This window comes from Nymphalis io, chromosome Z (assembly GCF_905147045.1).
Source record: "Nymphalis io chromosome Z, ilAglIoxx1.1, whole genome shotgun sequence".
In the NCBI taxonomy this organism is placed as follows: Eukaryota; Metazoa; Arthropoda; class Insecta; order Lepidoptera; family Nymphalidae; genus Nymphalis; species Nymphalis io.
Window position 1 is genome coordinate 10,765,427 of NC_065918.1, and position 16,490 is coordinate 10,781,916.

The 16,490-nt window shown below is 32.4% G+C and overlaps 2 protein-coding genes across 5 annotated transcripts in view; both read right to left on the minus strand.

Moving 5' to 3' along the window:
- Positions 1–6,252: 6,252 nt before the first annotated feature.
- On the minus strand, positions 6,253–14,368 carry LOC126780796 (keratin-associated protein 10-6-like). 3 transcript variants are annotated; one of them, XM_050505507.1, is made up of 18 exons: positions 14,308–14,368; positions 12,982–13,023; positions 12,355–12,378; positions 12,125–12,151; positions 11,526–11,552; positions 10,966–10,992; positions 10,852–10,878; positions 10,717–10,743; positions 10,605–10,637; positions 9,366–9,392; positions 9,164–9,190; positions 9,052–9,078; positions 8,937–8,963; positions 8,713–8,739; positions 7,811–7,837; positions 7,218–7,244; positions 7,101–7,127; positions 6,253–6,353 (listed from the first exon to the last, which is right to left on the minus strand). In XM_050505507.1, the coding sequence occupies exons 1-18, from the start codon at positions 14,344–14,346 to the stop codon at positions 6,318–6,320; spliced, it is 525 nt and encodes a 174-aa protein (XP_050361464.1). In that variant the 5' UTR covers positions 14,347–14,368; the 3' UTR covers positions 6,253–6,317. The 3 variants fall into 3 exon arrangements, with proteins under 3 accessions (XP_050361464.1, XP_050361465.1, XP_050361466.1); XM_050505508.1 differs by lacking the exon at positions 12,355–12,378 and having other exon boundaries at positions 14,308–14,359; XM_050505509.1 differs by lacking the exons at positions 12,125–12,151; positions 12,355–12,378 and having other exon boundaries at positions 14,308–14,359.
- Positions 14,369–14,768: 400 nt separating this feature from the next.
- LOC126780770 (potassium channel subfamily T member 2) overlaps positions 14,769–16,490 on the minus strand; it is an 88,771-nt gene continuing 87,049 nt past the window's right edge. For both annotated transcript variants that reach the window (XM_050505455.1, XM_050505454.1), the window contains 2 exons: positions 16,002–16,207; positions 14,769–15,931 (listed from right to left, as the gene is read on the minus strand). In XM_050505455.1, coding sequence (XP_050361412.1) covers positions 15,340–15,931; positions 16,002–16,207 — 798 coding nt within the window. In that variant the 3' untranslated portion in view covers positions 14,769–15,339. The remainder of the gene's footprint in view (positions 15,932–16,001; positions 16,208–16,490) is intronic.

A 16,490-nucleotide genomic window follows, 5' to 3' on the forward strand; every position in this document is an offset into this window, starting at 1 on the left:
TTAAGAGAAATAAGCCAACTGCGCAGGATATGTTATAGCGCACAAGTGTGTGCGCAAACACAGGTGTAGTGTAGTATATAAGCAGCTGACACATGGTATTGAGGAGCAGTAATAAATTTATCTTCAAACCTTAAACATCTACTTTATTTACCTAGTCCCGTCCTTACATGGCGACCCTGCCATTTAAGGTTCGGTTTCGGGTTCTAACGAAGTGCAGTATAACAATATAATGTCGCTCTGTGTAATATTGGACATTCGTGTATTTAATTGTTCGAACGTTAGTAGAGTCATAATACAAAATGGGCAAAGAACAAAGTAAAGAACAAATTGTGGTTGCACAAAATGCCGCAGGAGGCGTGAATTCGGCCGACGTGGAACTAATACACCAAAATCAGAAAGTGACAAATATAATTTTGGGTATTTTTCTTTTACTTTTAATTTTGGGGGCAAAGTTTGCCATATATAAATTATATAAACGCTGCCACATAAACTGGATGCGTCAGGAGATGGCCAGGAGCGCTTTCAGACGTTCGAGGCGGGGACCAGAGACTGGAGAAATAAATCAGGAACGTGTCGTTTAGCCTGGAGACGCATCAATGGATGCTTATAAAAAAAAATAGAAGTGTAAAAGTGTGAAAAATATATAAAAGGAGAAGTGAAATAGTGTCATCAGCAAAGGTGTTATGGTATTATAGACAATAGATATATTCATATTTTATCATTATTTTTAAGTGTATATTTTTAAGCCGTTTCTTAAGATTTAAATGGATCATATATTAGATATAAAACATCAAATTGAAAATATAAAAATAAATTTAATTAAACTAAGTAAAGGGAAAAGAACTAAAAAGTTGTTAGAACAGAAATATTTAGAGGCAAAAAGTTTATATGACGAATATATAAAATATCGTGACGAGTTAAACTTTAATGCATCTAAAGGGTATATAAAAAAGGAAGAGATAAATTACTTATTAGTTGCTTGCGAAGAAATTGAATCGTTTTATCAAAAAATTCAAACAACTTGTTTAGTTAGTGACCAAGATTTTAGCACCATGACTGACTTTGACATGAAAACTGCTACTTCTCATCTACCTATTATGACAGGAGATGAAGAAGTTACTAAAAAATTAATAGATTGTATCGAATTCTATAGCCAAACCATTAGGAAAGAACATGAACAGTTACTTATTTCTTTTGTCCTTAAAACTCGTTTAACTAAAAATGCCAAATTACGTTTGTTATCTAACTATGAATCTTCCACAGAACTTATTGCCGACATGAAAAATAATCTGTTGACTAAGCAGTCAGCCACGGCACTACAAATAGAAATGTTAAAATCTAGACAAGGTTCGCAGAGTATTGAGGAATTTGGTAAGAAACTTGAGGATTTATTTGTTGAATTGACTATTTCCCAAGCTAACGGTGACGATAACGCGTTTAAAATATTGAGACCCGTAAACGAAAAATTAGCAATACAGCGATTCACCGAAGGTTTGAGGAACAGTCGATTAAGCACTATTTTAGCGGCCCGCAACTACTCAGAGCTGAAAGATGTTATAAGAGCAGCCAAAGACGAGGAACTGTCGCGTCAAGGCTCTTTTACATCAGCTGGAACGATTTTCACGACTCAACATCGAGGTAAGTACCAACCATCTTATAGGGGGCATAGTAGAGGTCGAGTATTAAACAACGCACGCCAACATTACACGCCAAATAGTTCATTTAGGCCGATGCCGAATCAAACATCTAGTTTATACCACCGAGGAAACAATAGAGGATCCACAAGTAATTCTCGAGGACGCGGACATAATTTTGAACGTGCAGTATCGCGAGGTAGAAGTAATAACGGTAGAAAACATCTTATGAATCAATCCCAAAACGATATACAGGTTACTACTTCGGAAAATAACCAAAACTTAGAGTTTTTTCGATCCTAACTTTATTCTAGCATGCAATACATATAATAATTTCGTAGAGTTTACAATATTAGGTACCAAATATAGAATGCTAGTTGACACGGGCGCCTCGATGTCAGTGATTAAATACGATGTAATAAGAGATAGGAATATTCCAATACATCCAAAACGCGTAGCCGTAAATGGTATTGGTGGCACCTCGTACACCGAGGGCTATGTTTACATACCGTTTACCTTATGTGGAATAGAATTCAAACATAAGTTTTATGTCTTAAAGAATTTGCCTTGTATTCAAGATGGTTTAATCGGACAAGAATTTTTAACTAATTATAATTGTGTATTAAATTACGAAAATAATACATTTACTTTAAATAGCTTCGACAAACCAATTACGCTCTCCTTAGGTTTAGGAAAATTAGGTAAAAATACATTTATAAAGGTACCTCCGAGGTGTGAAAAGTTTTTTCAAGTTGATTCTTATTTGAATGAATCGTGTGTTATATTTCCCAGAGAATTGTGTGAAGGTGTATTTATCGCTGGAAGTATCTGTCAACCGAAAGAGGGAAAAATATTTATTCAAATTTTAAATACTCGCGAAACAGAAATTAATCTTAGTTATTTTAGGCCTGAAATTGATTTATTATCGAATTATAATATTTGTTCGTTTAACAAAGAAAATTTGGACGGAAAAAGAGTTCGGAAATTATTATCATTAATTAAATTGAATCATTTGAACAAAGAAGAAAGCATTAGTATACAAAGTATTTGTGCGAAATATGCTGACGTATTTTTCTTGCCAGGAGACAAGTTAGGTACGTGTAATCTTTACGAACAAAATATACAACTAAAAGCTAATACGAATCCGGTCTATACTAAACAATATAGATTACCGTTTTCTCAACGTGATGAAATAGAAAAACAAGTTCAAAAAATGTTGGCCAATGATATTATCGAACCCGCTTACAGCGAATGGTCTAGCCCAGTACTATTAGTACCTAAAAAATCAGAAGATAATAATAAAAGCTGGCGTTTAGTGATAGATTTTCGGAAATTAAATGATTGTATAATGCATGACAAATTTCCCCTTCCGAATATAAGTGATATATTAGACTCACTTTCAGGAGCTATTTATTTTTCTCAATTAGATTTAACACAAGCTTATTATCAAACGAAGCTAAATGCTGACAGTAGGAAATATACCGCATTCACAACACCGTCTGGCCAGTATCAAATGACCCGTATGCCTATGGGTTTGAAAACCAGTCCTGGTTCATTTTCACGCTTAATGACAGTAGCAATGTCGGGACTTAATTACGATAAATGTTTTGTATATTTGGATAATTTAATTTGTTTTGGAAGAAATTTAGATAGTCATAATAAAAATTTGTTAGATATTTTAACAAGGCTTAGAAAAGTTAATTTAAAATTAAATCCTCATAAGTGCGATTTTCTTCGAAAAGAAATTTTATACCTCGGACACGTGGTATCAGCGGACGGCATTAAACCAGATCCAGAAAAAATTAAGGCGTTAATTAATTATCCGGTTCCTAAAAACGTAGACGAGCTCAAACGATTTGTAGCCTTTGCGAACTATTATCGAAAGTTTATTCCGAATTTCGCCCAAATCTGTATTCCATTAAATGATTTATGTCGTAAAAATGTAATATTTAATTGGGATAAAAACTGTCAAAAATCATTTAGTACTTTAAAAGAAATGTTAATGAGCCCTCCAATATTACAATATCCTATTTTCGATTATAATAACACATTTATACTACAGACAGACGCCTCAGGGTATGCAATAGGTTCGATTTTATGTAATGCTGATCGTAGACCAATAGCTTACGCCAGTCGTAGTTTAAATAAAGCTGAACGTAGGTATCCAACGATTGAGAAAGAGCTTTTAGCGATTGTTTGGTCTGTTAAATATTTTAGACCGTATCTCTATGGACGAAAGTTCATTATAGAAACGGATCATAGACCCTTAATATTTTTATACAATATGACAGATCCTTCCAGTAGATTGTTAAAATTTCGGCTAATACTTGAAGAGTATGATTTTAAGGTTACTTATGTGAAAGGGTGTGATAATGTAGCTGCAGATGCATTGTCACGCATAGAAATTAGTAGTGAAGAATTAAAGGCGATGAATGATCATATTTTGTCAGTACTTACAAGGGCACAAAAGAAGAAGCTTGATGAAAAACCTTGTAATTCTACTTCGGTTTCTAATATTTCTTCTGACGATTGGACTGATCACCCAAGAGTTGTAGAGATGTTAAAACTACCGAAGTATTACACGGAGTTGGTATTTGTGAATGAAGAAGAATGGAGAAAGTTTAAAAAATGCGTATCATTAGAGCGTGGTGATTATGCATACTCGTCGTCAAATCGTACAATTTTTGTGAAACTGTTTACCCAATCCCAGTGTACACGAGCTGTCTCTGTGAGGGAAATGGAATCATTTTGTATCGATTTAAAAATAAATACGTTATATGTAATAAAAGATGAGAATAATTTTCAAATAATTAAAGAGCTAGCTCAGGTTATTAATAAAATGCGTAAGTGGTCCGGACCCCGTTTATGCGTAATTAAAGGAGTTACAAAAATTATAGACGACGATACGAAAAGAGTTATATTAAACGATTATCATATCCTGCCCACTAGCGGACACGCAGGAATAAGACGTATGTTAAATAACATTCGTAAAAAATATTTTTGGTCAGGATTAGAGCATGATGTTAAGCTTTTTGTAAAAAAATGTAGTAAATGTCAACGTTATAAATATTTAAATACCATAAAAGAACCTATGACCATAACGGACTGTGGAAATTCAGCTTTTGATAAGATTTATTTAGATTTGGTAGGTCCATTGACAAGAGATAATAATTATAATTACATTTTAACGCTCCAATGCGACCTCACCAAATATGTCGAGGCATATCCGATAGCAGGTAAGGATGCGCGCACAGTAGCTACAACTCTAGTAAATAATTTTATACTTAGATATGGCATCCCTCGGCAGATCGTGACCGATAGAGGAACTGAATTTATAAATTCTACAATGGAAGAGGTTTGTAAAATTTTAAATATAAGTCAATTACAGTCTACAGCCTTCCACCATCAGACCTTAGGATCACTTGAAAATAGTCATAAACATTTAACATTTTATTTAAGAATGCAAGTTAACAGTCATAGTCAGGAATGGAGTTTATGGATTCCTTACTGGTGTTTTTCGTATAACACTTCTGTACACTCGAGTACAAAATTTACTCCATACGAATTAGTGTTTGGCAAACAATGTAACTTACCAAGTAATCTTAGGTCGACAATAGATCCAATTTACAATTTTGATGATTATGCAATAGAACTAAAATACCGGTTACAAAAGTCACAAAATGATGCTAAAACAAACCTCATAAATTGTAAAACTTTAAGAAAAATAAAATATGATAGAAGTATAAACCCAGTGGAGTATAAACAAGGAGACTTAGTATTGGTTAAAAATGAAAATATTAGCAAACTTGATCCATTATATTTAGGTCCATATACAGTTGTTAAAGATTTATCACCGAATGTTGTAATTTTAGTCAATGGTAAAGAAAAAACTGTTCATAAAAATAGGACAAGACTTTATGTTGAATGATCATTAAACATATTGTTTATTAAGACTTGTGATTATGACTGTACCTATTATGATATTTGATATTAAATTTCAGCACTGCATTATTATACCTTTGTTTACATATTTGTTTTATTTTGTTTAATTATTATTATATTCAATTTTATTTTACTTTTTCATATTGTATTTTGATAAAAAAAAATGTTAATGTATCCAACATTTTTTTTTTTTGTTTGGTAGGGCATGTAGTGTAGTATATAAGCAGCTGACACATGGTATTGAGGAGCAGTAATAAATTTATCTTCAAACCTTAAACATCTACTTTATTTACCTAGTCCCGTCCTTACAGTACTCTCTATTCCCTCACTCTCAAAATCCGATGAGTCGGCAACACGACACGACCGGAAAGAGTTTAGGCGCATGACCAGTGACTTTACATGCTTACTAAGGCCCGGGTGTGTACACACTTCCAACTTCCAGACTCCGGGCTGGTACTGAGAATCTTCGACGGAAAATTTCAATGACTTTTTATTGGCCTGACTTGGCAATTGAACCCATTGACATAGGATCAGCGGCCTTATATCTAGCCACTAGGCCAACGAGGCAGTCGTTTCTATTAAATTCGTGGCAGCGTTCACTTGGAAAGGACCCAGACAGTTGTCTTTGTCTTTCTAGACATAGTAAACTAGGAGTAAGTATATTAAAAAAATGAAATATATAAACATACTTTATTTTTTAATATTAACATTCGTAATAAATGAAAGAAAATTTTACAGTTATTAGTTCATCGTCTTATGACAATTGTATCCAGAGCACTGAAATTAAATATATATTTCTTACAGATTATTATTTTATTAATTTAGCATCTAATGATCTGACGGCTAGAACTTATGCTGATGTTAAGCATTAATTCTATTTCGGTAAAGTAAATATAAAGAAGGAATAATAACAAATCTAGAAAAATCATTGTTAATCTTTACGGAAAACATCAATCTTATAATGCCGTGTTGATAGTTAAAACATTGATATCGATATATTCTAAGTAAAAAATGTTTTCAAAACACGGATGTGCATGTATGCAGTTTAATTTCAATTGGTTAACTTATCATTCATGCAATTGACGCACACATATCTGGTTAGGTTCAATAAAAGCTTGTAAAAATGAATAATCGAAAGTAACTTTATCTATTTGTTAACTCATTGAAACGATAGTGGTTAAATTTAATAAAGGTAACCTTCGGATGGGGACACGTGTATATAAATTATGATATATAAGGGAGAAATAAAATTAACTATAAATTTGATAAAATCGCAGGGAAAAGAGTACAAAATATATTTATAGATATTGTTGATAAAATTACCTCTTACTTGGTAGGAAATTATAACAATAAATTAGCCTTTTATTTAGATATATGTCAATAATAATCAGTGAGGAAATTAAAATGGAGGTGAACGAATCTTCTTGATTATTTTTTTAAATGAATATGAAAAGAAGACATCCTAGTGTGGGATGGTGAGAAACCGCAGATACATATTGCTAGACATAATAAAATTAAAATTACCAATGATTTACACAACGATCCGATGCACTGAAAGAAAAGGTGAAAAGTGTAAGCAATATATACTGTATAACATACATACACCTTCGTAATATATCACTTGAATTAAAATGAACTCACGCGTGCTTCACACTTCTTTGAATGACACTGAAATTATTTAAATACATCTAAATGCCTAATGAATTATGAAATCTAAAATTTAAATCTAAAACTTGAAAGACCAGAGTAGTTAAAAAAAATCAAATATCGAATTTCACATTCCTTTATACTAATATAATACTATTAGCTTTTTAATAAAAAATTTTATAAATACATTTAGTACAGTAAAAGTCTGTGAAGGTCCCACTGCTGGGCTCATACCTCCACTGATATTGACGATATTAAATCACGCCGATCCTCTGCAGGTTGGAGGAAATATACGAGGCAAAACTTTTTCGGAGACGGTTGCATCAGGATTATTAGCAATACGGAAAGTATTAAATATTCACCTCCGAGGAAGATTAATTGATAAAAACTGCATAATTATTAAAACTTTGAGTTATTTGCTTGGATTTGAATTGAACGATCTTCGGTTATGATTTACGCTCTCTATCTTCTAATACACCGGCACTCCGAGCTCTATTGATCTTAAAATACGAATTGGATCAAAAAAATATATCTTGAATATATAAATTGATTTGGTTTTGCGCAAATATTGGAAAACAATATAATACCTCTGAAATGCAGCTCGTTCCATGACACTATGTGATGAAAGTTAAAATTAGTTCATGATTTGTTTTTCTTATTTTATTTAGTCTACAGAATATTTGTATGGTATTGAATCTCTCGTCCCAGGAATTGTTATCTTGATATTATATGAGTATATTAATTAATATTTAAGCGATTAAGACTTATGGCATTAAGGCAATATATTTGTAACAATTATTACAATAAGTAGTATTCGTGTATAAAGTTGACAAACTTATCATTTAATTGCAATTTGAAGCAAAAATTTGTAATACATATTGTAGTGTATCGAACAAAACTATTATTCATATTAATAGTAAAGAATAATGTTCTATTTGTTGTTAATAATTTAATATTAAAACTGTCTCGTTTGTCTGGCTAGATATATGGCTGCAGATCCCGAGGGACTGGGTTCAAATCCCAAATCAGGCCAATAAAAAGTTATTGAGTTTTTCTGTTGAAATTCTTATTACCAGCCCGGAGTCTGGAAGTTGGTAGTGTGTACACACGCATGCCTCAGTAAGCACCTGAACTCTTTCCGGTCGTGTCGTGTTGCCGTCTCATTTGATTTTGAGATTGAGGGAATAGAGAGTGCACCTGTGTTTGCGTACACACTTGTGCACTATAACATGTCCTGGGCAGGTTGCTAAACTCTCTTAAGACTTGCCGCCGTGACCAAAATCGGTCAGGAGGACATCATTATTGTAATTCGTAAGTAACCAAGCACATGCGACGGCACAATTCCTTTCGTATGATATTATTTATCCATCGTTTTATATCTATATATTATAATTATGACAAATTATATAGTTATGCTAATGAAAATGTGCCTACAAAAGTGTTTGATTGTTATATAATTGTTGAAAAGCAAATAATAATAAATGATCACCTCTGATAAGCAGTTGATTCCTGTGCACTGGTAAAATAAATAATTTTATGTTATTAGAATAAAACGTTGAAGCCGTTTAAAAAATTGAATTAAAAGTATATTTTAAAATAATTTATTTATCACAGTGAGTTATGGGATTAATAATGCTTTTAATAACATAGAAATAATAAAAAACCTATGAAAGAACTGTTACGCAATGTATTAAAACAAGTACGGTTACTTACATTAGATCTGCATTGATGTCCTGTGCACTAATTAACGAAATTTGAATATAATATGATTTTCTAGACGTTTATTTTAGAAATACGATAAGAAAAATCTTATGTTCAATATACTTACGCTCGCTCTTGCTGAAGGTCCATTACTCTTTAAATAATATAACAGTAATAAAATATTAGTTAGTTTTAAATTTATTTCCATACTTTTTTTAATTGATATCTATATAGCATACCAAGGTCAAACAAGATCCGGCTTGGCACTGAAATCATACAACTTTTGTTTATTATTAAAATTTGACTACGTAATTTATTAGACTACAGACTTGCATAAAACGCAGTATGAATTAACTTATTATAGTAGCTTATATACTACTATTTTAGGGATGATATTAAGAGCAAAAATGATTTTCTTTGAATTGTAGAATAATAAATTACCTTTGAATGGCAAACTCGCCCAAAACACTGTAAATTAATAATTAATTAAATTAGAAGTATAGTTTACTTAATATATTTGGAAGAAACTCATACGAACCATGTACAAATATGGTTAGTATGAGTTTCTTATGACAAATATAAGGATAAGAAATTAAATCTGATGGTAGTAGAGCTTTGTGCAAGCTCGTCTAGGTAGGTACACCACCCACTCATCAGATATTCTACCGCAAAACAGCAGTACTTATTATTGTTGTGTTCCGGTTTGAAGGTTGAGTGTGCCAGTGTACTTACAGGCACAAGGGACATAAAATCTTAGTTCCCAAGGTTGGTGGCGCATTGGCTATGTAAGCGATGGTTGATATTTCTTACAATGCCAATGTCTAAGGGCGTTTGGTGACCACTTACCATCAGGTGGCCCATATGCTCGTCCGTCTTCCTATTTTATAAAAAAAAAAAAACAATTCAGATCAGCAATGTTCAATTAAAAAAAAAACTATATATATAATAATAATAATGTCCTCCGATTTCGGCCACGGCGGCACAAGTGTGTGCGCAAACACAAGTGCACTCTCTATTCCCTAACTATAATATAATTCGATGGGACGGCAATCCGACACCCGATGACGAAGATTTCAGGCGCAGGACCAACGGCGTTACGTTCTTTCCGAGGCACGGGAGTGTATACACTTCCGGGTTCCGGGACTCCGGGCTGCTACTGAGAATTTTTCTGACAGAAACACCCAATAACTTTTTATTGGGCTGACCTGGGAATTAAACCCAGGACATCCGAATCTGCGGCCTCACATCAAGCCACTAGACCAACGAGGCAATTATATATATAAATAACTGACTGCCTCACTGACTGACATATCAGCGCACAGCCGGACACTACTGGAGCTAGCACCATCACAATTTGCAAATGGGTGCTTTTTATACAGTAGTTTAGGTTAGGTTAGAACTAAGGAAAGTTTTTTTGCAAATATAATCCCATGGTAGTGATAAAAGGCCTGAAAATTTGCATGAAAATCTTTTCCAAATTTGAAGAAAGACCTGTGGATATTGTTATTCAGCAATTCTAAATTTCTTAAAAGCCGCGGGTAATGCTTTGTTATAATATATTTAGAAGCGTTAAGAACAAATGGGTCTAATAAAGCAAACTACAATTCAAAAAATAGTCCTTAATTAGACTGGATTAAAGAAATTAAACTATTTAATATGTGCATATATATTTCTTTTTACCTTCGACGTACAAATATTTAAAACACCTTCGCACTGTTTACAAAGACATATACATATTAATATTTTTGTTTTCGTTTATCTAAGAAATTAAAAAAAAATGTTACATAATTACCTTTGCTTCACAAAATGGCCCATAGCACTGTAAATGTTAAAAAGTGGTTTTATATACGACTGTTAAATTATATCTAAAATTAAAATTTTCATAAGATAATATTTGTGTTACAAAATAAATGTGATGAATATTTACTTCGACTGAGGAGAGATCTCCAGTTGTCTATTAAAAAAAAATTATATTAATTGACTAATAATAAAGAAAATGACAACAACAAAAATATATTCAAAATGATACATAATAGCATACCATAGCCGTTGAGTTAAAACCTACTGCCTAGAAAAAATAAGGGTTGTTTTGAAAAATAATATGTAGTATATACTTTAATAGTTTGTTTGGTAAAGTTTCGTTTTATCTTTGGGATTTTATAATATAACTAGCTGACCTCGACTGACTAGACTTCGTTCGGGTATACAAAGGATTCAATATCGTGCTATTTATTAATCATGATATACTATAAACACGCCTCGTCAACTAAACGATGTAAGTAATGTTAAAGTTTAACCATAAGTCATTACTGTCAAATATATACATTTGTTAAGTGGCTGTGACTTTTTATGTTGACCATTTTTAGTAAAAAAATTACAGCAGTACCTATAAAGGCTGTTATTGGGTTGATATTTGCTTCAGGTATTGCTATATTACCCAATATTATGTCCACTTTGTTTAGTAATCCTGTGGAGGACACTATGCTGGGCTTATAAATACAATTTTGTAGCAAGCAGGCTTATCTCAACGAAGTCATCATATATTAAAACATTGTATTTAAAAATAATCTTAGGATATATTTCGAATAATATTGTACCCACCATTGAAGTGGACATGCTACCCAGGCACTGAAAAACAATTTGGTGATAATTTTTCTAGAATATTCCATTAAGAAGCAGTATCATTTCCATAATTAGACTGGAAAAGATGTGCTTAAGTTTTCAAATTAAGCGAAATCACATTTTATTAAGCTTAATGAGAAACATAACCTTTGATCCTGAGTAATGTTTATATATACTAGGTATCTAGTTTATATATATATATATATATATATATATATATATATATATATATATATATATATATATATATATATTTATTTATTTGTTGTATGAAATTACATGTTTGGAAATAATTTTTTAATTTTATTTCCATTTTTTATTAATAACACTTAAGCTCGGCAATAACTACCCTAACAACAATAAAAGAAGAATATTGTTTGACAAGCAGAGGAAAAATAATAACTGAACTGTTTTTGCTTTTGTCTTTAACTGAATGTCAAAAACGTTTTTCTTCTTAAATAACATTAGTATAGTATAATAGTAATAACCAAGTATTTGCCTTAATTGATTAATGTCTATTGCAGTCGAAGTCTGATGATAGTCGTAATAGTTTAGTAATATCTCGGGCTTATACTTACTTTTGAGTGACAATCATTTCCTTTGCACTAGAAATTTATAAGTAACACAGATTTCAGTTTAATATAAATTTAATGAAATAAACTAATAGTTATTTATTATTATTCAACGAAAATATAGATTAGCATTCCTTACTCTATAGAAATTTGATAGATCATAGTCAAAAAGAGAAAAAGTAGATTATACGTTTAAAGTTTATATACAAATATATATTATGATAATGAATAAACACCTTTGCAGAACATGTCCTAGCCATCTGAAATGTATAATTATATTCAAGTATTTAGATATTCTTATCATCTCTTATAAATTATGTTTCTAGATTATCGTTTTATTCATTGTTACTGTTGTATAACAAGCTGTTACTAAAGTTAGAATCACGTTAACAATTGTGGTGTTATGTATTAATTTGCAGTTTATGCAATTGAATAAACTAAATTTAAGTTTGAGTGCATTAACAGCTTGTTTTATGTGCTTTTTTTTCAAACAAGCATTTGGATAAATTATAATAGTATTTAATTATGATATTAAGATTGAAAATTGCATAATTTTTTTTTTGTGTTAGAATAAAGGTCGAGTGAGTGAGTGAGATGTTGCATGTACATCAATTAAGCACAACGGCACAAATCATGTGATTGAAGTAACACAATTGGTTGATACAATGTCAATTTATTATTAAGCTTTCAAACATAATATCAACGATTTAATTAACATTTATATTATAATTTATTCGTTACTCTTAAAAAAAACATTAGCATCTTGTATAAGTAATTACGTTAAAAATATAATAGTTTAAAGAATAGAATGAATTCCGTAATTTTTATTCCATATTATCTTTGAAAAAATTAAAATTACTTACTCTCTGTAATCCTTGTACTACAATATTTTCAGTAGCTAATATCTGAAAGTTGAAAAAACTATTATTATTGGTTAAGGTAGATTTTTATTCCTACCGTATGGGTGTGATATGTAAGATCAGCGATGCAGCAGACACCTGACCGAAGTTAGAACATCGCTTAGGGAAAACTGGATTATGGTACTGGGTCTGAGAGTATCTGGTTGTAAACAGTTGCCCCATCTCAGGGTACGGAAAGCGCATCGTAGTCGAGTTGTGGTGGCGAAATTGAACGCTTAGATGAGATATGAATATAGCCAGGTAAATTAAGTTTTGGGTTGCACTTTATCCAATTCAATTCGCGGCTGCCGCATTTAGTGAAAATATATCCAATGTCGAAGACCCTTATTCGCCTCGGTTGGAAGTAATATAGCGATAACGTAACGTATTGAGGACAGCGGCGAAACTTCCAACGGGCGTCCGTCTCGAACAGGTATGTGCGGTGAGGTAGTGCGGCTTCTAACGGAGAAGGTACATAAACCCAAACACTATTAAAGCGGAGGAGACCCCAGTCGTCAAAAAGTCACAGTAGTATGCCCAAGCGATCTCATAACGTTTATAGCAATGGATGTTAGCCGGTAAACCGGCTGCTTTATGGTGGGTAGAGTAGCATCCGACCGAAAGTCTTTAAATGCCTTGAGGTAAAAAAAAAACTTGACATTTGCGGGATACTAGTTTCGATAAGTAAGTATACGATAATTTCTTTGAATTCGAATTTTAACTTCTTTATTGAAAATGATAATTAAAAATATGTAAGACTAAGGCTGATTGTAATATATAATATTAGATATAATACGAATTATTTTTAAATATTAGTGGAGTGTCTGTCATTTTTATATAAATCAATAATAATCTATATTTTTAATCTGGCAACAAGGACATTGACAGATACTCTTGATGGCGGGAAACCGTTGGACTTTGAATGCTTTATACGAGCATTGAGGATTGCGTGTTGCGATCTAGTTCTTACATATACGAGCAACTTAACACTATTCGGGAACGAAAATTCAATCAAATTATACAATTATTAAGCGTTATTCAGTAGATTTATTTTAATAAGATAAAAAAGAAAAAATCGACTTAACTCTATCATTAATTTTAACAAAATGTGTAAGCTGATTTATATCGAAATATTGAACGGTCAATATTAAAATTTAAATTATTCCTAATTTTTACTGTTACATTAGTACAAAGGAAGTCTGACCAGGTTGCGAAAGTAACACCTTTAATAACTTATCAGTACAAATATATTTTGTTATTTTGTAAAAAAAAAAGCAATTTAGGACATACCGTAATCAATAATGTGACTATGACCTTACAAGATATCATTGTAGAATAACAGTTTCGTATACTCACTCATTTCTTGATAAAAATACCAATCGATTTCTCAATTATATACACACAAAATCAATTATTTCTCGCAATAGATTGATACCAAATTCAATAAATTATAACTCAGTGACATTGGCATAGTCTAGTGTGAAAGAAATAAACGAAGTCGGCAAAATTAATAACAATAAATTATATGTGCCTGGGTTTGTTTATATTTAGTACGTTAAGTTTCCGATTCCCAAACAGCTTAGGTGGTTTGAACAATACAGGCGTGTTTTTGATAATAATTAAAACTCCTAATTTTTATTTATATATATTTCAAAATAATGTAAGTATTGTTTTAGGTAATTGGTACATGTAACCGAAACATGTGAAAATTAATAAATAAATTTAGGTTTAATTTTCAATAATATAATCCATTGAGGTCGTATCGACTTTATTGATTGCCACAGATACTAATAGAAATACAATTCGACAGTCAATAAATCTAATTATAGTGATAAATGTAAGTATACATCTCTTAATATTGAATAAATAATGAAGTTATACATCTATTAAATCTAAAATAGATATTTTGCTACAATATTAATAAATCCATTTAATAATTTAATAGTAGGTACACATAATAAACATTTTGTAAATATTTTAATATAGTGAAAGAGTTTTCTTGATAGTTACACTCTTATATACATACAATAGAATAAGACCAAAGTAAGCCCCGCTATGTACAGCCATAGGCCATATTCCCTTTACATATTAACTAGTTGATCCCGCTTACAATACACAGATTTCACTACCGCGTATTGTCTCGATCCAGTCACTCACTTTGAAGTTCTTTGGAAAATTTATAGTTGAAACACTACGTGCATAGTAGAGACGCTACGAGACGAAAATATGTTCCGTGGACATTTTTCTAGCCGGAGTCGTTTAGGCTTAGTTCCATTTGTTTCTCACAACGGAACTGAGTCGCCGTCCCCACATTAGATTATATCATACGATTGTACCCTGAAGATGTTGAGGGTCTGGGGTAGGTGGCAAACCAGATCCCGTCGATGTGGAGGGAAGAGCAGCAGCCATATCCTGATATCCAAATCGATCCATGGGACCCTCGTCTGGTGGTGTCACCTCTAGACCAATGCTTCCATTGAGAGCAATTTTAATTGCATTCGCATTCTGCTGTTGTTGCTGGTGTTGAAGAAGTGAATTAAAGTGTGATATTCCAATTTCTTCCAGGCTGCTCTTGCGGCGACTAGAAGTAGCAGGCGTACCCAGTCCTTGTCGCAGAGAGTTGGATCGACGTAACAAGATGTCGTCTACTACTCGAAGAGAATTCGAACGCCCACGAAAGTCGGTAACAATAGTAGGGCTATCAGGAAGGGACAGAGAGTTCGCCTTCGCATTTGTCAATGGCGGGGCTCGTGGCGAAAGGCTTGAAAGGCCTCCAAGCGCTGATCCACGACGACTGCCAGCTGCTGCAGCCTGGATAAGTGCACCAGAGCAGAAACTGATGTTAGATTTGCGTCGGCTGTTATGACGTTCAAACGTCTTTTGCGCTGAGAATGGTGAAGGGCGCACCAAATATCTGAAAAGAAAAAGCCGTTTAAATATATATTAATTTTGTGACTTAAATAACCAATCAGAAATATACTAACATGATGTCGCCTTCTTGCAAGTTTAGGTCACAGCTTGGATTTATGATAACGTACGAGAGACTGTTCCGTTTCTCGCTAACGTCGTCATAATCGACTCCAGTCAAGTTTAATGACTCAATTCTAGATCGTACAAGATTAGCAATTTCTGCTCTCTCAATTTGCTGTGCATGATTATCTCGAGCTTCGTCAGCCAAACTCGTCGAATACTAAAACATAAATAGACTTTTGAAACTATTCGTTGTACATTCAAAAAGCAAATAAACGATTTGATATTAATTTTTGTGCGTTATCGCTTCCCTTAAGATATTTGGTTTGAGTCTCATGCATGCAATAAACGAGTGACTTACATTTCAGTTAAGACGATTTAACAAAATGTATGTCTTGGAGTACAAGATCTTAATACTTAATACCCAAGACACACGTTTCCGATAAAATAATGTGTAATGTAATGTATCGAACAAATTATGCCTTGTGCACAATGGAACACAC

Bases quoted from the DNA above. Each gene is read 5' to 3' on its own strand.
- LOC126780796 (XM_050505507.1), bottom strand. From the start codon at position 14,346: ATGATATCTTGTAAGGTCATAGTCACATTATTGATTACG. The intron at 10,744-10,851 runs GTAAATATTCAT...TAACATTTACAG, and splicing joins GAGATCTCTCCTCAGTCGAA to TGCTATGGGCCATTTTGTGA. The intron at 7,128-7,217 runs GTGAGTTCATTT...CTTTTCTTTCAG, and splicing joins CAAAGAAGTGTGAAGCACGC to TGCATCGGATCGTTGTGTAA.